Below are 23,202 nucleotides of genomic sequence, written 5' to 3' on the forward strand. Positions count from 1 at the left end.
AAAACATGCTGTTTTTGTGATTTTGTTTGAATGTACCCTTTAAATATTTTTCTAAACCAGGTGGTGAGCCTGACTCTTCATCACAACTACTGACAATAATTCGGTATTTTTTCCAATCATTCCACCCACAGCTGATCCAGTACCTTGTCAAAGTTTTCTGTACCTATTCAACAGATGGTGATGGTGGTGTTGCGTTGGTGTCCGCTACGACACTCTTCCCTGAGAACCCACTTCCCCTACAACTACAGCTATGGCAACATGCTGGGGACAATAATTTGTGGTCCTAAATGATAAAAACAAAGCTAAATACACATTTTACAGAATCACAGGGTGCAGCATTACAAGGAGAGGACATTTCAAAAGCCAATATTTACAAATAGTTCAGACGTTCTCGACAATGCTGTGAGGGATTCTTCCCCCTCAGAGCCAGGAATATTCTTGTATCTTGGTACATGTTGCCTCTACATACAGACCTACAACAGTGTGCTGGTGGTGGAAAATAAAGGTGAGGACACTACATGGTGCCACTGGTCAATCTAATCACTGAGCTGTTTGGTTGCGCTGAAGTGTCAAAGACTTTGTTCATGCGTTTACAATAATCAACAGTTTCCAAACTGGTGATCATTTAAATAGACCAACAATTGATGAAAATGATGATGAAACATGATGCAGTTAACTCTTCCCACTGTCTCACGCTGGGCACCGATGTTACATACTGCTATAGTACACACTGTACTATTACAATAATATGTAACTATTACTGCTCCAATATTTTCTATTTGTACATACTGTATACAGCATTTGTCTATATATTTCTATTTTTTTTCAATGTGTGTGTTTTTTGCATTCTATATTCCAGTCTCTGGATGCTTATTTTGGCGTTAAGCAATGAACCGCTCCTATGGATAGTGAGTTTGCATTACAAATAGGGTCTCTCTTTTCCCTGGCGCGCTCGACAAACTCAAATCCTTCACAGTTTGCTTCAGTGTCCACCTCTTCCTCACAGTCCTTTTCTGACCCCATATATATATATTTAATATTATAAAAAATAAGTTATTGCGCATCCAAAAAAAGTGCATTGTATATTTGAAAAATATCTCTCTCTCTCTTTACACTTTTCCATTTTTCTTCATGTTTCCTGCCAATCGGGGTGGTTTTCCATCGACGGGTTTAAGGGAGGGGTGGCGAAGTTTCCGCCTGTTTCCTCTTCATCGTACCGCGGCACTCATAGGGAGTGATGGGGGGTAACGGGGGAGTGGGTGAGGAAGAAGAGAACGGGAGAAGGGAAGAGAGAAACAGGCAGCGGAGGGACGTCTTGCTACGCGATGACCATGGGAACGTCGTCTGAGAAGCCGCTGATCATGGGAGCATCTTCATCATCATCACCTTGAGAGGAAGAGAGCGAGGGAAGAGAAGATAGATGAATGATTAACAAAGCATCTTCTCTGTAGGAGTAAAAGCCGCACTGTGTCAATATTTTATATATTAATAATGGGTCACACTGTTAAACGGGGTCACTCGTAGTGGTGAACTCCACTAATGTAATGACACAACGTAAAGTATCTTTAAGCTCTACAGAGGGTTCGAGAGAGTTTCTTCTTTAGTCTTAGTGTCTTTCAGCTCACTGTTGTTTTTTAGACAGTGAATGTAGACTTAGTTTCATTAGATTGACATAATCACAACTCTACATGAATGATAATGTTTCTCTGTGTCTATTGGACATGTATTTAGGCAAGTGCTTGCTAAGCTTTTTAAGGTGATATGTCAATGCTGTATTCTCAGCTTGTTCCAGTATCCCCCCCAAAAAATCAATTAATGCACCTTTAAAAATCTGATTTGTTCCGTCACCAAGATGAACTCAAACATAAACAAACAGCACAGGGGTGGCGCATTATGGTGCTTCAGAAATGCGGGTGCTTCATCTTTTTTAATGCAACACATCTGAGCACTATCCCTGCAAACTATCTCATTACCATTCATTTATCGAAGCTGAAGTAGCACAAAGCCTCAAATATACTCTGGAGCGGACGCGCACATGGACAGCTGTGGACTCCATGGACCAGGACTACTTCTGTTTATACTACTTTCTAGAGTCAGCTTGGCGGACATGCGCAGTAGATCGGTTGGTGCCTTGGTAGCGTAGTCGGTGCACGGACAGGCTCGGGGTGACAGTATAACAACAACAACAATAAATCAAAGCCTTTTATTAACAATTAAGATCCCAGCTGAGCTGAGAATCAGAACCATTAAGTGTCTGTGTTGCTTTGGTTGTACAGACAGGTTATAACTCAAAGTCATCATGTTAACAGTAATTTATACTGACTGCTTGGAAATTGATGTCATAAAACTAAACCATAAAATGTGAATTTCTGCCGTATGTGTATTTAAGTGCCTTGACCCATAAAAAGTTCTTAGATACATGGTTCCATACTAGAGTTGGGCCGACAGATGAACACAATTGTTTTGCTCTTCCCCTATTGGTGGACTGTGTGCCTCCTCCAATGCCCATAGAGTAGCTAGCTTTCCATCCAAATGTAGCACAAATATTAAACAAATTTTGAGCAAATTGGCCAAAGAAAACACACCGTGCACTACAGTTATTCAACTATTAGGAGTTGGTTGGTCGAGGCACTAATTTTTCATTTGGGTGCAATTAACCACAGGAGCAGAGGGCGCACAGAGACGATGTAATTAAATGAGCGCCAGTTAAACCTCAAACAGTGTAGAAAACATGATGGGGTTACCACTTATCAATGGTGTAAACCTGAACTGCTCAGTGTTCGTACCACAGCCAGGTACCAAACCCTCATGAGCTCTGCAGTGTCAGGCGTGTGCCTGCACTCCAACACCTGGATGGCCAGAAGGCGTACACACAAAAATATTTTAGTTATCTCACCCAGTTCATCCCCGGACGAGAAGATGGCAGAGCCAAGGCGGGAGTTGTAATGGGAGTTTGCGAAGGCGGTGAAATTATTCTGCAGTCGGCGGTGTCGGAGGTAGAGCACCACCAGGCCCCCACACACTCCGAGCAGCAGCAGGAAGAGGACAGGCACCACCACCGCTGCCATGTCTCCTGAGTGGCCCTCACTGCGGGAGGCATCACTGGTCCCTGGACAGGTAAGGAAAGTAACACGTACAGTATAAATAGAAAAGCAAGTCCATGTTTGTTTTTGTTTAGCGCTCATATTTCAAAATGTGTCTGTTTATGTTCCAGTACCTGCTGTCAGCTGGTTATAGAGCAACAGTGCGGGCTCCCCACACAGCTGACCGTTCAGCAGGCAGCGGGCCTGCACAGAGAAAGTGTAGTTGTGTGCCGCCAGCAGGCTGCTGATGCGGAAATAGGTCTCTGTCGTGTTTCCCAGGTAGGACGTCTGGTTGGTTGCGGTATCATACACATGCACTTCATACCCCTGTAAACAGCACAAAACCACAGAGGAGTTACAAAAGATGCTTCTGTTGGACTGCTACTAGACGATATGCACCGGGTTACTTCTGCGGCACATGCTGATTAGACCTGAAAGAGAATTGTTAGAAGTATACAAATAAATATTCCTCGAGTCTTATACCTAGAGTCGACAGTTGTAAAACACAAGATAAAGTTGTAACACAGTGAAAAACCCAAGGTATTGGTTACTGGTGTCTCACCCTGCTCTCATTGAAGCCCTTCTCTCTGACAGCCAGACTCTTCCAGAAGAGGAACACATGGTCTTTCTCTGTCAAAATTTTCAAGGCTTCAGGAGCCGGAAGAGAAACTGCAGCAGAAAGAAATTAGTGCTTTCAGCCATATATCTCTTTGTAAAGATATGTATAGTTCAAAAGTATGGTGGGAGCTTAATCTCGCCTGCACCACACTTACAAATACATGCAGTATCAGTGGTATTTATAAAACCATAATCGCCCACATAGAGATCACAGTTTAACCTACCATAGCCATGCATGCATTAATTAGCAGATAGTGAAACAGATGTTGTAACTATGGCTACAACTAAAGATTGTTTTCATTTGTGCTGATGTGGTGTGGAGGAGTAAAAGCTTTAAGAACCTAAGATTGTGGAGTGTGGTGTCTTTTTTATTGTCCTTCCCAAATTAAAAACACAACTAAATTTAGGTGCTCTGTCCTGCTCTTCATTGGTTTTAACGGTACACTAGAGAAGAGTCAGCCAAGCTTGTTATACGTGATAGAATTACACTGATTATTCCTCATATTCACAGCAATCCGTGTATGGTTCTCGCTCTTTGATTATTCCGATTCAGAACCAAAATGAAAAAACCAAAAGAACAAGTCCTTTTTTGGTTTTTCTTCTGTTTTAAAACCAAAATGGAAAAACAAAGCAGCTGCGTTTTGTTCTATCTCTGACAGGTGTTTTATTTTATCACTACTGCTTTTCAAACATCCTGCTTTGCCTGCTGTTGTTTGCAGCAGAAGTTGTCTGCCTTTGTCCCCAGATTGGTCACACTAACAAAACATATAGGCTATTTCTTTTCAACTTCTATGGTATCTCATATCAACTGTGGCAATTTTGATTGTAGTAGTGAGCACTATATGTTATAGCCACATACAAAAACAGTAATTAAAGAACATGTAGGCTGCTTTTTTGCAAAATTGTTCCAAGCTTAACTCACTGGAACAAAAATAATTTCCTTGTTGCTGTGCGTTGCTTTGCCTGCAAGCCACTCAAACACTCAGGATTCTTCTATTCTATCCAGTCAGCTATCGATTGAGTACGTCAGCATCCAGGTAGCATTTTGTTTTGGGCTGATCTGAAGCACCAGAAAATACCCGAATATTTTATCAAGGTTTTTTTTCTCGTGGCTACGGCCAGGGTGCGAACTACGGGGGAGCCAGGGGGAGCTTAAGCTCCTCGGAAAATATGATTTGTGATATTTTGTGGAGGGGGGACGATATGCAATTTTTGCCGGTCTTCTCTATTTTTCTGTATCATCACGGCATAAATCAGGAGAGTCGGGCTTCATCGAACCAGGGGGAGTGCTCATCGACCCTCCGCAGCGCACCAGGCAGCTCCTGCGACCTCCTCTCCGGTAGACCTACTATGGGTTGTGGTGTCGGTGGAACCGGCGCACTGCGGATGGTCAGTAATTGTTCCCTCTGGCTGGATGAAGTCTAATACTTCTGGTTTTATGCATGATCCATGTGCTACTGCAGCTGGAGGCTGTCCGCAGCGCCGCGCAACTTTCTAAATTCGTCCATCTTCTGAATAAAATAAAATAAATGTCACATGTTCACATAGGAGGAATTTGCCTTGGTATAAATTGGTGCTTACAGTACACATGAACATAAATTGAAATACAAATATATACAAAGTAAGGAGATCAAAAAATTTAGAAGTATACAAAAATTTATAAAAATATAATACTATAACACAACGCTGTCAGGTATGTGCAAAAAGAGTAAAAGTCACAAAGGGGGCGGGACTTTGCAAAGGCTGAATTACTTCAAACTTATCATATTTGAGTGAGCTGTAACTTGTGATGCACATTGCTCAATGGCATTTCTGCCTTTCAGTGCTGTGCGTGTACCTGTGCTGAGAGTAAAGCTGGCCTCCTTGCTCATGTTGCGCAGGCGGACAGAGATGCTGTATCGTCCTCCGGCCTCCAGGTCTTTCAGCAGGTACTCCACTGTGTTGTTCTGGGTGGTCAGCTTGTAGTCCCGCTCCACCTTACGGATCACGTCCCGCACGTGGATCACGTATGTCTACAGATCCACAGGCAGCCAGAGAGAGGACAGGAAGACACAACAACAAAAACAGGAAGTCTTTTGTGTCATCATCATAGCAGATAATGCAGTTGGGTAAAGTCAGGTACATCGTAACCCACTTTGAACAGAGTCAGAGTGTTACGCAGATAATTGGTTGTATCATCATCATCACGGTGACATGGGACAGTGCTTTACCAGAGGTGTGTTTGGGGCGTCGTAGGGCGGCTGCCACTTCAGCGTGGCCTGTGTCTTGTCGACCCGCACACGATGGAGGTTCCTGGGTGGCAGCCTCTCGTTGGGAATCATTTTCACCACAGCGTTGTCGGAGGGAGGACCCAGGAAGGGAGAGATAGCACGCACCTGAAGACAGACCACAATAATTACAGCTGTGAGGCCTCTGGATCAGAACAGGTACAAGTCATAGAGAGATGGGCCAGAATCATACAGAAAAGGCGTTAATGTGTATATAATATAATCACGCCATTGTTTACTAATATAATGCTGTCGATTTATATATACTTTTATCAATACTACAATGGCTGTTTAGGGGAGACATCTATACATGCTAAACATGAATACAATATCTTTCCATTATCATGCTGGGTTTAAATTGTGTGTCCTTTCATACCCTTTTCACTCCATCTATTATTACAATTGTAAAGGAAGGAAAACACGAGTTTCAAAGCAAACAAACATGAAATATTACGGAAAACATTGTATTGCCTTTAATCAGCTAACCACACTGTATGGTGTGTTCACACTGAAAGCAAATCCAGCGTTTCACGTGGCTTGATTACATACAAAGTCAACGCAAAGATGCAAATTCCTGCGAATCCGCTCCGTGCAGAAGATGCGTTTGGCGAGACATTCGCTGGTTCGTGGAGTTCAAATATTGCAACTTGAGCGAGAAATTCGCATGACACTATGTTGCGAAAGCCTATCAGCGGTGAGATTGTTCGAACGTCACTGACGGCTTCAGAGCACTGTTTGGGGAGGACCAGGCAGAAGGGGGGGGTGACATGCCGCTGGCCAACGGAGAGCTGCTAAAGTATGGGGAAGTGCAGAAGAAAGCAGCGCTGCAGTTTTTGGACAAATAAACACCCGTAGTCAGTCTGGATTCTGCTCTGACAACTTCTGGTCTGACAACTACGCCGTTTACCTGCGGGAGGAGCTCAGAGTTAACTGCTTTTATTAAATTAACTTTTTACTTTAGATTTTGGGATTACAACTTCATTTACCTTCACTCGAGCTTCTCAGCTGAGAGTGTCCGTGCATTTCTGGTTCTACTGTTGTTGTTAGCGTCAGTTGGCACCCAGAGCTCTGTTGGACTACGACTTCATATTTATATAAAAAAACAGACAAAACTGGACATTGCTTGGAGAAAAGAAAGCGAGGAAGTTGAACTGCCTGGTGAGATCAGAAAACGTGTGTCTGTAACTTTATTCCAGCTATCGTTGTACTTTACTGTAACCAAGTTAGCATAGCCCTGATCGATCCAAACTCCATTCAGAAAACAAACATTTTAAAAAGTTGTTGTCCTGCTGTCTCGCTGACAAAGCATGAATTCATATGTTTAACAAATCCGCATCATATTGTAGTTACTTCGGCATCAGTTTGATTAGTTTATTTATATTCATTACTTTGGGTTCAACCAGCTGTAGTAATGGCGGGATGTGTTTATTCGCGTTATCACCTTGTGTGTGAACACTCGGCAGTTGTCCAGCAATAAAACCCCCGCAAGGAAAGCGTTGCCAGGATTAAAATTGCAATTTGCGATTGATTAACATTCGCTGGGTCAAACTTCTTGAACTTTCTTGTTTCTTGAGATTGTCTGCTGCTATCTGTTACATATATAGAAATGCAAATCGAGTACCTAGGGTTCTTAGTAACTTCATTCTCTAATTAAGATCTAGCTGGCACAATTAAAATAAATTCCAGATGAATGGATTAATCAAAACACATTCATATGTAGGGATTGATTGACGGCTATCAGTTGCAGCCCTAATGCATTCATTCCACTGCTCAGTATGATCATTTTTATAGTGTTTTATTTACAGGAATAGTTGTATAGAATAAAAATAAATATGGAAGATGTGGAATTATTTATTATTCAACATTTGTTTTAATACAGTGTATCTGTGTATCACTAAAGTACTTGAATTTAAATTAATTCTTCAATCATGTAGCTTTATCAACCGTTCGCTTCAACTCCCACACCAGCTAACACCGGTGGTGCCAGAGCTGTGGAGCAGATCGTGGTTCCCATTTGCACCAGGATTTGTCAAATATTACACTGAATAATTTCCACTTTGGCACTGACGTTCTCTTTCAGGCCTCTGTTTTTCTTCACAGAGACACACCCGCAGGAACTAATTTGGCTTCATGCCAGAGCAAACTTTTCAGTATGAAAACACTGTGGGATTGCCTGAAAGATGTGACATGTGGGAGTTCTGACACCTGCTCAGATGTCTCTCCTGAATTAACACTGGACTGATTAGAGCTTTAACAAACAAACAAACTTTATTTAAATTCAAAAGTAGTGGCGCAGTGTGCACATAGTGAAACATTAAAATGCAAGATGCAATATTCCCCACACTTGAGGGTATTGGTATAAATTCCAAGTTGGTAGAAAGCTGAAAGACTCACCAGGAAGAGATACTGCTCATCACTTTCCACTGCGACTGTCAGGGTGAGAGATGTGGTGGAGACCTGACGAGGACTGCGGTACAGGTCCAGGAAGGAGGTGGCATAAAACACACCATACACCTACACACACACGCACGCACGCCACAAAGTGGTTCAGTGAATGGTTCTTTAGTGAGCGAGTTGTCCTTTACAAAACCATATCTAAGTGAAACAATATCAAGCTGCTCCTCATTTCCTCCAGATGTTCCACCAAAAAATGTCTTACAGTGCTTATAGAGCAGTGGTTCCCAAACTTTTAGGTTTATGACCTTTTGAAATAAAGCAACTTCTGCTTGCAACCTCCTCTAACTGATTGTCTACGAGTTGCGAGCAGTTTAGCTCAAGACTTCCCGTAGTGAAAAACAATTAACGCACAAAAAACAGCCGGGAAAAACCCTCCCAATTGTGTCTGGTGGTAGTATGTTTCTTTATCATTCCGTGAATCATCAGGTTGGGAACCACAAACAACGCAGTAAACACTAAGACTGAATCTATAAGTCTATAAGTTTGCATCTTTTTAAGGGTTTCAGTAAATGTCAAAGCATAATTTGAAGGATCTTAAAGTTCATCAAATTTACAACTTAAGTCAACTGTTTTTAAGATGCCGCACATATTTGTTATGTTACACCCCCGAGAAGATGCATACCATGAATTGTGAAATGTTAGTGGTTCTATGACCTTCTAACCTCTTTTAGAAATCTGCTGCTGATATTTTATCCCTGTGCGTGCATCATTATGTACTGATAAATCCTCAGCTTGCTGTTAGGGGAGGTCTAAAGCAGCTCTCTGCTGTACCTGGGCAGGGGACTTGCTGACAGTCCAGCTGCAGTCCACAGCTGTCTGGTTGAGGGCCCGGGCTTTGAGGAGAGGCCGGTCCGGCTGGGTACCAGTGGTCTGATGATGGGACAGGGCGGTGGGACTGTCTCCTATACTGGTGTGAGCCCACACGGCCACCTCATACACTGTCCCTGCTGTCAGGTTTGTAGCTGGAAACATACACATGTCCTTTCAGATAAACACTTGATGGATATGTGTAATTCACCTGGATCAAGAGTCACACACACAAACAGTACCTTTGAGGATCTTCTCGCTCACTGTGTAGTTCTTGCTCTCCTTGACGTGGGTGTCAAACTGCCAGGACAGAATCACTTTGTACTGCTTCACCTTGAAGTAAGACAAACGTTTGTACAGACACAAGCCTTTGGGTAGCAAACTGAATAGGTGCTGTAGAGAAAAGCTCTTACCTCATACTGGGAGTTGAAGCTGAACGAAAGGCTCATGGAGTTTTCTGTGATGCTGTCAGCGATCACGGAGGGAGGAGGCAGAGCTGCAGCACAGAAAGAGCAGATCAAAGTGGAATTTAATGATTTGTTTTGTATTTTTTAATTCAGATGGTGGGCGAGGAAATGCTTTCAGTGTGATTTGGTTGTCCCTTCAGGGGCAGCAGTCTAAACGATGGCAAATTTACTTCCTCTAGGTATATTACTTTATTAGAATTTCGCTGCAAACTCAGCTCTTCCTCCATGTGTTTCACATTAAAAGCCTCCAAGATTTTCAATCCCCTTCCTTCCACAGAAGGCATGTTTTTTTGGTGAAACATCTGGAGGAAATGATGAGTTTTATGAACAGCAGCTTGACCTTGAGGAGAACAGACAAAGCAGAATCTGTAGAGTGAGTGAGTGAAAACCGTATTCATGCTAAAAAAAGAACCACAGACTGGTTGTTGTACTGATGGATAAATGTTCTTTTATCCCCAGCCAAAATCTTCACCCCCTGACAGACAGGCAGAGGTGGCAAATTATCTCATTTGCAGCATTCACACTGCTGCTGCAGTTTCAAACAGCACAGCCTGAAATACCTGCTAAACACCAGTAGGTGGCAGTGTTGGAAAGGTTTTCATACTAGAGTGTGTGTGTGTGCGTGCGTGTGTGTGTGGCAGTGTTGAGAGGAACAACTTACCTTTCTTAGGGGTGATGGATTTAACCTCGGTCCAGTTGCCCACGCCTCGACTGGTCACTGCTGCCACCTGGGAAACATCATCACAGCAACGGCAACATTTAAACACTGGATGTGATATCGGCAATGTTGCTATTTCTCGAAAACACAATTTTTACCCCTTTTTGTCACCATTTTACCACAGTGCAGTCGTAAAAAGGAACACTCTGCACATGCATGTGTGTGCGTCTTACCCTGAACCTGTACAGAGTGTCTGGCTGCAGCTCCTTCACCTCAGCGCTGGTTATGGTGCATCTCTGTGACGTCCACTCAAGACCTCCTCGCTCGCTGTACTCAATCTGACATCAAACACACACACACACCTATTAAGGCATACAGTAGTTTAAGGCATGTTAAGGCAGGGGCAGAAAAGTCTGAGAGGAAATTTATAATCTTGTTTAACAGTATGAGAGCAGCTGTTTGATACATTGTCAAAATAAAAGTGATTTGTGGAATAATTATCATACAGGTGAGATCCTTTCGCTTACAGAAAGAGGAAAAATGTGATTCTGGCTTTAAACCATCTGCGATTGACAGAAAATCTGAAAGCTCAGTCAATCTTGAGACATCTGACCACGGGACTAATCATTTGAAATACAGCACAGTAATAGGCAGGTCTCGTCTGTTTTAGTCATTATACTGACTAATAATTGTGAATCAGTTTTATGCGGATGTAAAGGACTCACAATGTACTCTCTGATGAGGCCGTGTCCTTTGTCAGGAGGGCTCCAGGAAACTTCCACCGTCCCATCCTCCCTGTTATCACAAGCCAGCTGCAGGTTCCTGGGTGGGTCGGGGACTGCAGGACACACATTGATCATCCAACATGTAAGGCTGGGAGGATCAGCTCTGTTTAACACTTTTCAATGATCCTCCATCTGACTCTTAGCTTATTCACAAGTAATGCTGGCATGTCCATTTGTGAAACTATCCACTATAATGAAATTACACTAACTAGTGACTCTGCGTGTCTTTTTATAGGATGGTTTGAAGTTAGGACTTATTAAGTAGTTCTTTACATATATATTTATTTAGTATAGCTGCTCTTCTGGTGTAAATTAAATTGAGCTGCTAGGTTCTGACATAATATACATTAACATACATTACAGCTTTCAACTGTATATTTCTTTCTTTCTGTTTTTATTGGCAAATTTAAATATTTATGAAGGCAAACACACAGGTAAAAAGCCTAACGTCTGGCTTGTCACAACAGAGGTCGAACAGTGCAAGACTGTAAGACTGTGAACTGTAACTCCACCCCCTGTCCTAGAACTGTCGACTTTGACACCTTGCTGTTGACACCTTATGATGTGTACTTGTTGAGTGGTACAAAGACTTGCCCCCAGGTACATGGAAGCATGTAGCCATAAAAACATGTAGTATTTGGTTTGAATATTTCACTCAGTGTAAACATCATTTAGTGTAACTTCAGCGAAGAGCTGGAACAAGTTGATGCACAATTTAAATGAGACACTGTCAGATGGAGTGGGTTTGTGAAATGTAAGGGCGCCTCTAGCTTCTGGTTGGGAGTGGCAATTTTAGATGGCTACTGCTGTTAGCGTTAGTTTTGAAGAATACGAACCGCAGTGACAGTGAGAAAATGAGCCACTCAGAAATACTCACGTCCCTCTGGAGTCCTGACTGTGATCACCTCGTTGGTCTTATGCAGCTTGCTGAGACACTGAGTGAGCACTTTGACGTGGTAGGTGGTGTCTGGTTTCAGCACGGTCAGTTTATAGCTGGTCTTGTTGCTGTGAGTGTCCATAGTGGTCCACTGCTGGGTACCCACGAGCCTGGACACAAAAAACACAACATCATGACAGAAGGGCATCGGGGCAAGATAAGAGAGCCTCGCCCAGAGGCGTTTTTGTTCATGCAGAATTATATTCTTGGCAGGGTGGAGTGGCTAATGTTAATATTAAGCTGAAATTATAATAATTAATGCATACTGCAGTCGTAGTGTGACAACTGTAACATTAGGATTAGCCTTGAGAGAAATTTGTCTTGGACATTAGAGAGAACACAGCACACAGCATGTACATGTACAGTCACACTGGAAAAACATCTGACACTTGGAGTCTTACATAATCCCCTCCCCAGAAGAGCAGTAGTGGTAGATATAAAAAGTTCAAAAACCCTTCAGCACCTATTGCACAATGCCCTTTGATGCTAAGTTGCACAAACCTATGAATTAATACTACAGATAATGGAGTTGTGATTTAAGTTTGATGGACAGGTGGTCAGGTGTCAATATGGCTGGCTGATATCTGGTTTTTAATACAGGGTCAATACTGTCCACCTAATGGCACCTTACGGCTCACCTGTAGTATACAAGGAAGTAGCAGGAGTCCAGAGGAAGGTTTTTGGGGCGAGACCAGGTCAGGGTGATGGCACCCAAGAAGTCTGGTGTCCACTGCAGGTTCTGGACTTTATAGGCCAGGGTGTCCACTGGGAGACAGAGGGAGATATTTCTTATGGATTATACTATTTGCAATGAAAAACACTAACAGCCAGCAGGTGGCAGCATTACACTGCTTTCAAAATACTAAATGTGTCTTACTGTATGTACAGTAAAGCGCTACAGCAGACATACTGGCATTTAAAATGGGCTCGACATTAATGTGAGTTTCTTTTAAAGGCTAATATTGTCTAACCATCCAATTCCAAAAGCTCGTAGGTGATATAAACACACTTGGTCATGGTGAGAGTATTTGGGACCTACAGGTGCAGTTGTCCTCGTCGCTGTGGTCGGAGCAGTCCAAGAAGCCGTCACATCTCTCACTGTTCAGTATGCAGGCTTCACCATCAGAACAGCGAGTCCCGTTAAAGCAGAACAGAGGTCCGCGAGTGGCTGGAGAGAGAGAAAGGTTTTACATTATTGTTTCTGTTATTGGATTTCCCGCATCTAAATATGCCACACTGCAACTTTCTGTGTGCAGTGATGGGAACAATCGACCTGAAAATGATTATTTCTTGCTTGTTCCTGTTTCAGCTGCAGTACCACTAACATTTTCATGTATTAATGAAATGAAAAATTGGCTGTGAACAATCATGTACCTCTTGCGTCATCAGTGCGTAAATGTGTCACTACATTCTACAGTATATCAGCCGTAATGTTCAGTCATGCAGTCCTTTTATAGGTTGCAACTGCAGGTTTTCAACATTTGTAATTTTGCCTTTTAGCCAACAAAACAATATTAGTGGATTTTTTTGTAGCGTGAATTCAAAAGGTTCACTCTCATACATGCAATAGTTTTAGTTTATTATCTGTATTTGAATCTATTGTTCACCGTTAAATCCAAAACATGTTACTATGAGACAAGATTTTCTCGCTGATTGTGTGTGCTGGTATCACAGGTGTACAGTATGCAGACTCACGGCAGTGGGCTTCATCAGAGCCGTCCTGGCAGTGGAGCTGGCCGTCACAGCGCTGCCAGTCGGGGATGCAGTGGGGGGGTCGGCGACACAGGAACTGACCCCGACTGCAACGGCCAGGGGACGGCGGCGGAGGCGGGGCCTGGGTAGGAACCGGAGCCAGCGTCACAGAGCCATTAGCTGCTGTCAGAGAAGTACAGGTTGTTACAGTGGGGAATAATATTTGGTTTACTTTTTTGTTTATTGATCTTTACTATATTTGTATATATAGTTGTGTACTATATTTTATTTTATATTTTAGTTTGGTTAACATTTAAATCCAAATAAAACACATGACATACAAACAAATAATATGAACCGCCACTTCTTTTGCTAAAAACCTCAAGCGATCAGCAGAAGGAGGTGGTACCTGTGGGACATCCCAGCTCATCGCTGCCATCGGGACAGTCAGCGTAGCCGTCACACACCCAGGTGTTGATGATACAAGCTCCAGAGCCACAGTGGAAGCGGTTGGAGGCACAAGTAGAGGGTCCAGGGGCTACAGTGTGAGGAGTAACACCACCTACACGGGTGATGATTCAAGTTTAATGACTGAGGATGGATGGACAGATTGGTCATTTAGATGAGTAAAGTTTTACCTGATCATTTATTTTTTATTTACCTTATATAAGTCTCAAACAGTGCTCAGTGTATTTGTATGTATATCAGGTCGGTACAACAGTATTTTTCCAGATGTCTGTTAAGATTCTCAGTGGTTCAGGTCATAGTTATCCAAGCAAGGTTAAAATCACTTAGGTGACGATTTAAGAAAACGTTTCACCTCTCATCCAAGAGGCTTCTTCTGTTCTGACTATTTAACCTCTGTGGGCTCGTTATCAAGATGATGGGTACCACTTGGTTCGGTGGGGCTCCTAACTGTTGTAACGACAGTCGTTGGAGTCATGTGAGGCCAAGTCTGAACGACCATCGTTGGCATTATTTTTATTATTATTTTATTAGATGTATTTTTCCACTATATTTGGTGGATATATGTTAATAACGTTTTTTGTAAATAACTATTCTGGCATTGTTGCCTTTAATTGCTAGTTGATATTTAGGGAGTGAGGGAAAACAGAGGGGTGGGAGGACAACACGTGATGAAGTCTACGTCAAACCAGGGATGTTTCCATGGTGTGCTTTAACAGATTAAAAAAGGCAGTTTGTCATTGTTAATAATAAGGTAACCAAAGTGTCCGGGTGCTTTTAACAACCAAGTAGCCTCATCACAGACGGACTGTGTACCTGTACACTGGGCCTCATCAGACCAGTCCCCGCAGTCGTTCTCGCCGTCACACTTCCACCATGTTGGAATACAGCGTCCATTTCTGCACTCATACTGGAAATACCTGGAGCAGCCTGGGACCTCAGTGGGGGCAGCTGCGACACACAGAGCAAAAGTTTGTAACAGACAATGCTGCTTCGACATACTGTAATCCCCTTACTTTAAAAAAAAGAAAAAGAAAACAAGAACAAAACTAATGTACTACGTATTGGTTATTTATTCAATATGTGTAGACAGCGTGGTCCCACATGGTTGAATAATAAAAACAAGTTGTGCTGGTGCATTTCTGCATAAACTCTTCATCCTCACCACAGTTGGCTTCATCAGAGTAATCCCCGCAGTCGTCCATGCCGTCACACTTCCACTCCAGGCTTACACACACTCCGTTGGCACACTGGAAGGTGTAGGCATCACATACTTTGCCAAACTCAGACGGCGTTGCTGAGAGAAAACACACGGGGACATCAGTGTGTCACACAAACCAGTTTGTTGCACAGGAAAAATATGATTATGGATATATTACATTAAGGGTATGAAGAAGAATAAAATCTCTCTTACTTTTGCATCCCAGAAAACAAGTGACATTGATTTATAGTTTCAGGGTTTGGCTTTACGGTAGATTTCGATCCTGTCCCTCGTTTTAAGGGAACAAATTATGGGAAGACTATGCACCTACACTCTCAAGGCCTTTTTCCCCAAAAACATATTGATCAAATTCCCAAAAATCAAACGTGTATAGCATTAGAAAAGTTAAATCATTTTGCAAGTGTTACAAGCAGGGATTAAAGACTAGATAAAAAGAAAATGTAACATTTGGAGCGGTTTCTCAAATAAAATGCTGTGATAAAGCGAAGGCATGCGAGTGTTCCTTACCACATCCAGCATACTCGCCGTCCTCATCAGACCCGTCTTCACAGTGTTTGATCCCGTCACAAACTAGGGACTGAAACAGACACTGGGCTCGGTTCTTACAGACAAACTCCATGTAGCGAGTACACAGGGGGTCTGAGGGTGAAAGAAAGAAAGAAACATGCAATGACTTTTTCCAACATTATTTTTACACTACAGGTTTTGCAGTCTGTTTTAGTGTCCAACTGATGTCCAACAAATTATAATAATAAAACACTTTCACAGGTTATTATCCATGGTACACAGATCGGCAGCCTAATATTATGCAGTTTGATCTTTTTCTCTCTCACCTACAGAAACCTATTTTCTCTCGCTCAAATCACTGTAATTCTCATTTTGTGTAACTCAGAAATCCTTTAAGCAGCAGTACATTATTGAACAGAATTTGAAATAGTACTAGAATTTAGTTTTTTAACTAGCCTTTTGGACATGAAGTTGTTTTTGGGGGGCCAATGTTCAATAGCATAACCAGACTGACATAATTCATTTACTACTCATTTGACTCTGTATCCGATGACGCCTGCGCACTCTGCTAAACAAACTGGACCTCTCACCGCAGTTGTGCTCATCAGCACCATCTGGACACTCTTGGATCCCGTTGCAGTGTGCGGTGGCTGGAAGGCAGGTGTGATTGGAGCAGAGGAAGCCATTACACCGCGTTCCTTCTGGAGACACACAGAATAATGTTAGTAGCATATTACTGCTAACAGAGAAAAACTGCTCTCGTGACTGCTCTTTAGCTGTAGCTGTTTATGGCTTCTATAATATCTAGTAATATTATTAATTGTGTGGGTCGTTGTCTTCATGTGACAGGGCATGGAAATGCTGCGTTTTGATGGTTAATATAAACAGTTGTTGATTGAGGCTTTCAAACGGTGACATTCTGAGCTGATATTCGCAGTCTTATAAGACCATTTTTCTGTTCCACACGCATTACACACATGCTGAATATCTCTTCACCGTCTGCTAGCTGTCCGTTGCGTGTGTGCACTGAAAACATATCTGGTGTTTGTACACAGCCCTTGCTCTGTAAATGGGAAGCAAACGAAGCGGCTCGGACTGAGACATGGTGTTGTTGTGATGTCAGCTATAGTAGCAGGAGAGTTGAGAGTGTCGCTGTCTGAAGCTGGTGTGCTGGCTCTGGGACCGTCTCGTCCTCTTGGCGTGTTAGCTTCATAGCAGCAACTGTAGCCACAGTTTGCTAACCCAAAACTGAGCTAATGTTAGTTACATTACTTCCTGTGTTGTTGTTCGCTATATCATGGTATTTGTCACGGTACTGGATTTCTCTGAAGCCCCATAGCCCTGCACTCATATCTGAGAGAACACTTTCACTAGGACTGTATTTTTAGCAGGGCTGGTTGGTGAGTTTACTCTAAAATGACATGACGAGCTGTACAAATACACACTGTCAGTACACACTGACTGAATATGTCTCAACTCACTGCAATATTGGGGGTCTTCGTCGGAGTCATCCTGGCAGTCGTCATCGCCGTCACACATCCAGCGCTGTGGTATACAGTGCCCTGTGTGACACTGGAAGCTGCTGGCCTCGCACGTATGGTGGCCCACTAAGGACAAACAGAGAGAGATTAAAGGCTTGGAGAAACTGTTAAGACGGAGAGGTGCTTCACAGATGACAGCATTAGAAGCGTAATCTTAATCTGAAATGTCATTATCTTTACCATTGTGAACATATACATGGCAGTGGATTTGATTTTAAATAGGAACAGAAATAAAGACATTTTGTGATTATTCCTGTAACTATAGTGAAAGATAATGCTGGGTTTCTCTCATTACTTCTCTCATGAGATTCTGCATCCACTGTAACTGATCTCGTAGCTTTATTTTTTATAATGTATCATGTAGTCAGTAACCCAGTCGTCACCTGTACAGTTGGCTTCGTCCGACCAGTCTCTGCAGTCATTGTCTCCATCACAGCGCCACGCTTCTCGTATACAAACGCCTCGCGCACATGTAAACTCTCCGGGGCCACACTGGTGAGACTCTGAGAAATGCATTAACACAGTTACAGTTAGTACTCGCTGAAGCTTTGCCTTTCCACTCTTTTGTCACCCCCGGTACAGGAAAAACCTAGAACTTGGTGATTGGCTTAGATGGACTTTAAATTTAGATATACAAGAAAAAAAGATATTTCTTATCACATGATACTATACTTCAGGTTGCAGAGCCTAATTTAGACTTCAATATGTTATATGTACTTAACTAGCATACACTAAAGTACATTTTAAATAACATGGTGACAAAGAAATATGATTCTGGTAAGCTAGATATGACCACAGGGCTCTTTTCCTTGGAAACATGCTTTGGCTCAAATACTTTGCATAGAGACACCTGCAACAAGCCATTGATTGTATTTCCATTACAAACCTGTTCAATGAGGCACTGGGAATAGCCTACAACACCCAGCTAAGCTTCCTTTAAACTGAAGCGACCTCTAACTGACAGTCTGCCAATTCTCACGTCCGAGAATTTCCTTTAAATTATAATAAATCTCTCAAGTGTTATTTTCAGTTCCCTCTCTAATAGCCACAAATGACGCATGTTGCTGAGATTCTTGGAGCATTACATGACAGTAAGTGAACTTCTGCAGTGTAACTAAAAAAGGGTTGTGCACTTGTGCTTTTTCCACGATTTTGAGGTTTTGAGAGAAGAAAACCTTTGAGATGTCATGATAATGTTTATTTCACTCTTTTCAAGATGATTACAAATCTTTGGTGACAAAAAGTCTCCAAGGGATTCAGTATGCTGTCAAATGTGGAGATCATGACACAAAATTTTGTTTCTTCCTTTACAAGTAATTTGTTTACAATAGAGATTTTATTAATACTACTTTTCTATTTATGTGTGTGTGTGTGTATATATATATATATGCACACACACACATACATGCATATATTTTTACCCTTTTTTCCTGCAAATATTATATACATGTACATGTTATTTATGTACAATTTTGCGTTTTTATCATCCCTTACCACAGTGGTCCTCATCACTGTTGTCTCCGCAGTCGTCTTCATGGTCACATTTGAAGGCAAGGGGGATGCAGGACCCCGAGGCCACACAGCGAAACTGGTTGGATGGGTCACAGGTCGTGGTGGCTAAAAGTGGACAGGAGACAAACAAGGACAAATAAATATATGTAGTAATTTATGTACAACCAGCTTTTGCATGTATCTACATAAGGAGGAAAGTGATGTGGCTTTATACTTACGACACTCCTGCTCATCGCTCATGTCTCCGCAGTCGTTGTCGCTGTCGCATTTCCAGATGCTGCTGATGCAGCGGCCGTTGGAGCAGCGGTACTGGTTGGGCAAACAACTGTGCTCTGATTGGAGGAAAGAAAGCATCACATGCAACTACTAATTAATCAGATAGTCCCTCCTGATCATTTATCTTACAGCATCAAGACAGTAATTTTGTTTTACCAGTCTTCACGCAGGTGTTGTTTTGGAGCTGGTAGCCGGTGGGACACTGGCACTGCAGTTCTCCGTTGGGCATAGTTACAGTCGGGGTACCGTCGGGGCAGACGCAGGTGTGTCGGTGGCCGGGCTGAGGCAGACACAGCAGGCTGCACGGCTGGTCGGCACAGGCATTATGGCCTGGTGGACAAGAGATCCAGACCTCAGTTTGAGCAGGCATGTAATCTACTATTAATATAACCTTTTATTTGTTTTTATATTTTATATGTGTGTCTGAAACTGAAATCTAAAGTCTGAAAGTTACTTAAAATAATATCTCATTGATTCATTTGTCACTTTTTCTGCTAAGCTTTCAAACTTTCTGGACATGACTCCACTCTCTGTTCCTCACCTCTGTTCTTCCCCTTATAGAAGATCTTGAGGTCCATGACTCCAGTTAGTCTGCCAACAATCAGCTCATTGCTCTGGGAACCAGCCTTTGGAGCTTTGAAGATCCCCATTCTGGACCAGTCGTCCCAGTACAGGTCATTCTGAAAATAGTGTCCAACACAGGCTTGTGAAAACTCCTCATTAGTGACGCCGTAACACATTTAACACATTTCAATCCAACCCCTTTTCTACATACAGGACACAAAACCTTTTGTTAAATCGTACATCTATTGCATATACAGTCTCACCTTGAAGACAGCAATGGCATACGGGTGAGGCAGCCCCTCCATGAGAACGCTCCTCTGGCCCCCGGTGAAGTCGGCCCTCTCGATGCGGTCGCTGTAGGCTTCAGTCCAGTACAGCCAGTGGTCGTCAGCTGTGATCCCGTTGGGCCAGCGGACGCCCTCGGACACGATGCAGGACACATTGGTCCCATCCATATAGCTCCGGTAAACACCAGCAGCCCGGTCTCCCCAGTCAGTCCAGAACATCAGACTGTGGGATGTATACCGTATGAATTTATGGGGATTGTGTGTTTAAATTTGGACTTAATCTAAAATTGGTGCATTGTTTAATTTTTATTACGGAACCTGTTAATCAACTGGATGAAAAAGTCCAAATGAGGTTGCGCTTTGTAACAAGTCTTAAACAAAACACCCCTCCTTCAAGTTGTAATTTGGTGAATAATGTCATATGTTATCATCAAATATTTGATCCAAGGCAGTGCCAGAGAATTACACCCTACCCAGGCTAAGGCCTTCTTGCTTACAGATAGAGAGACTGGCTATAAAAATAGCTTTAGACAAAGACCAGACAGGAGAGAAAGAGGAAGCGCAAGGAAGTGCAGGGAAATTAAATTACATTTCTGACCAAATCTAAAACAGAATAAGGGAAAAACCAAATACCGCAGTGTGGTAACTCTGATGATCAGCTGAACTCATTTTAAAGAAAAGCAGAAGTACATTTGCAAGAGTGTGGACATTTTGTTCATTCCTTAATGTGCAGGGTTGACGTTAGAATGACTGTTGGTCTGGGTAAAGGTTGAGAGTCAGTCAGGTGTGTCTTCACAACGCTGCTGCAACATAATGTAGAAATACTTTTCCAGGACATTTCACTTTTTCTCTCATTTTCCATGTGTTTTCCATGAATTGAAAATTGGTCAACTGTTGTCCAGGTATTCCAGGATGTGTGAGAACCCTTTGTGTGTATGTGTGTGTGTGTGTGTTGGTGTGTATGTGGGTTACCTCTCTCCAGGCAGCAGAACCAGAGCTCTGGGATGTTCCAGGATAGAAGAGTTGAGCAGAGTGTGACGCAGGTCGCCTTCAGGGTTAGACACCTTCCAAAAAAATAAAACAACAACAGAGAAACTTTCATCATTTTCAGTTTAAGACCTGTGATAGTCTTTGGATGGCAAAACAAAATCAACCAATTAAAGAAGCGTTTTCAGGTTGTGGTTTGTGATATTGCCATTATGATTCGATTTGCGATTTTTATTTTATTTTTTATTTTAGCCTAAGTTCAATATTCACTGCCAGTCTGCTTTTGACAGAAGCCGTGTCAAGCAGCACAGAGCAGATGAACCGAGCAGGATGTCAGACGCAGAATGGCAGAGAGAATAAAATACCCTGTGCAGACTCCAGATCGTATAATAAACACAGTTAAAACAGACAAAAACGGAAACAATTTAACCAAGTAGCCTACTTAGGCATGGTAGAAGCACAAAAATCAAGGACAGCTGAACAAATTAACAAAATCTGAACAAGTCAGCAAAATCAGGCAGGCAAAACGCTCTTATTCTGATGTGCTCCATGAGGGAAATGTGCAGAGAGCGGAATGAAACGGGCTCACAGAGAGATGTGATCCGTAGTTGAAGCACACAAAATGACAAATTAACAACACGTCAATAACGTAGGGCAGCTAAACGCTCCGCTGCTCAAACACTTCAGTGTGAGTCGACGCCGCAGCACAGCCGCTGCCTGTCTGTTTGCCTGGCGCCACTATCCCACGTTATCATCCAGTTTTGTTTGTTGTTGTAAAATGTACACACCCTGTGCCCGCTCTGATTGGTGAGTAAGACTGTAGCTGGAGGCGCATGGCGCTTTTGAGCAGGTCTGTCACACAAGAAGGAATGAATTTGTAACTGCATGACTGTTATAAACAGGTCAGACGCGGTTTATAATTAACCTACATTTTAATCGCCATCTTCATGATTAGCTTATCGCGTTCTTTCAAATCGCAGTTTTGATTTGAAAACCATTAATCGTTCATCCCTAATGAGAATGAACAGCATCATTTTAGCCTGATGACCACATGTAAGTATGGATCAGTTAAACCGCATTTAAAGAACAGCTCAGACACGTCTACAGCTGTAAATATTTCTACATTGGTGGAGTTCTAATTCCTATACACTTTTTGTTTTTTAACAGTGTTAATTACATACACAAACACACACACTTCTATACCTCAATTTTCTGTGCTCCCGCGTCAACCCAGTACAGCAGTCTACTGATGGGGTCAAAGGTCAGAGCCTCCACGTTCTGTAGATCTTTTCTGACTACAACCTCCTGACCTGTACTGCCGTTCAGACACAGACGCTGCAGGAGAAGGTTAACATTAATGGGACATTGTGATACCTTGGTAAACATACTGAAAACAAATGAGACTATTGTGGTGCACATGCTGCAGTTACAGTTACATTCATTTCACAAGTGAGCTAAAATTCCAGCATGGCAGAATGACATTTTCACTAACTGTGTGAGCTCCTCTCCTCATCAAGGCCTGCATTACTTGTCTTTGAGTCTGTAGGTCCGGTTACCTCCCGGCCGAATCCCCCACTAACCTGTATGGTGTCCAGTGAGATGTCAGCCCAGTACAGGCAGTTCCTGTCATAGTCAAAGTCAAGGGCCACAGCCTCCCTGAGGCCGGCCAGAGGCAGGGCCTGGTCTGTGCCTGTGGCCAGGTCATAGCGATGGATGGAGTTCCTCACCGCGTACAGGATGAATTCGTTACTCTCTGAGAGAGCACAGGAGAAAACACACTTAAATACACTTCAATACACAAATAATCACATGATACTGTGGGTGGGAGAAGTACTGTTATAATTATGAGTCTGTATTGAAGGTGGGGTATGTCATTCTAATCCAATACACGTCTTTTTGTCAAATTCAATCTGGTGTTTGTACACAGCCCTGGCTCTGTAAATTGTAAACACACAAGGTGGCCCGTACCGAGCTACACATCACTACTGCAGCCATGATTTGTGTGTCATATAATGTTATATGACTTGAAACCAGCTTTTGCATACATACAAGGCTAGGCTTGTTCTATAT

General features: G+C 42.6%; 2 protein-coding genes across 5 annotated transcripts in view; one reads left to right on the top strand and one right to left on the bottom strand.

Annotated features, from left to right (window-relative positions):
* Positions 1–23,202, top strand: part of tpst1 (tyrosylprotein sulfotransferase 1) — a gene marked incomplete at its 3' end in the record, with an annotated part of 837,181 nt that overhangs the window by 538,991 nt on the left and 274,988 nt on the right.
* The window catches only part of sorl1 (sortilin-related receptor, L(DLR class) A repeats containing), a 94,603-nt gene continuing 71,407 nt past the window's right edge, over positions 7–23,202 (bottom strand). Inside the window, exons 17-48 of one of the 4 annotated variants that reach the window (XM_046074868.1) lie at positions 22,713–22,885; positions 22,336–22,467; positions 21,118–21,209; positions 20,122–20,368; positions 19,836–19,974; positions 19,451–19,624; positions 19,237–19,350; positions 19,001–19,123; positions 17,890–18,009; positions 17,447–17,572; positions 16,556–16,663; positions 15,966–16,097; positions 15,402–15,533; positions 15,053–15,187; positions 14,181–14,333; positions 13,775–13,951; positions 13,119–13,247; positions 12,718–12,844; positions 12,020–12,189; positions 11,083–11,195; positions 10,591–10,695; positions 10,361–10,427; positions 9,646–9,728; positions 9,475–9,565; positions 9,197–9,387; positions 8,363–8,482; positions 5,912–6,076; positions 5,539–5,713; positions 3,646–3,752; positions 3,218–3,410; positions 2,897–3,109; positions 7–1,386 (exon numbers count right to left, since the gene is read on the bottom strand). In XM_046074868.1, the coding sequence (XP_045930824.1) occupies positions 1,319–1,386; positions 2,897–3,109; positions 3,218–3,410; positions 3,646–3,752; positions 5,539–5,713; positions 5,912–6,076; positions 8,363–8,482; positions 9,197–9,387; positions 9,475–9,565; positions 9,646–9,728; positions 10,361–10,427; positions 10,591–10,695; positions 11,083–11,195; positions 12,020–12,189; positions 12,718–12,844; positions 13,119–13,247; positions 13,775–13,951; positions 14,181–14,333; positions 15,053–15,187; positions 15,402–15,533; positions 15,966–16,097; positions 16,556–16,663; positions 17,447–17,572; positions 17,890–18,009; positions 19,001–19,123; positions 19,237–19,350; positions 19,451–19,624; positions 19,836–19,974; positions 20,122–20,368; positions 21,118–21,209; positions 22,336–22,467; positions 22,713–22,885 (4,394 nt within the window). In that variant the 3' untranslated portion in view covers positions 7–1,318. Of the gene's footprint in view, positions 1,387–2,896; positions 3,110–3,217; positions 3,411–3,645; positions 3,753–5,538; positions 5,714–5,911; positions 6,077–8,362; positions 8,483–9,196; positions 9,388–9,474; positions 9,566–9,645; positions 9,729–10,360; positions 10,428–10,590; positions 10,696–11,082; positions 11,196–12,019; positions 12,190–12,717; positions 12,845–13,118; positions 13,248–13,774; positions 13,955–14,180; positions 14,334–15,052; positions 15,188–15,401; positions 15,534–15,965; positions 16,098–16,555; positions 16,667–17,446; positions 17,573–17,889; positions 18,010–19,000; positions 19,124–19,236; positions 19,351–19,450; positions 19,625–19,835; positions 19,975–20,121; positions 20,369–21,117; positions 21,210–22,335; positions 22,468–22,712; positions 22,886–23,202 lie in introns of all 4 variants that reach the window. The other 3 variants (XM_046074867.1, XM_046074866.1, XM_046074864.1) reach the window with 3 other exon arrangements.

Source organism: Micropterus dolomieu, linkage group LG17, assembly GCF_021292245.1.
Source record: "Micropterus dolomieu isolate WLL.071019.BEF.003 ecotype Adirondacks linkage group LG17, ASM2129224v1, whole genome shotgun sequence".
NCBI lineage: Eukaryota > Metazoa > Chordata > Actinopteri > Centrarchiformes > Centrarchidae > Micropterus > Micropterus dolomieu.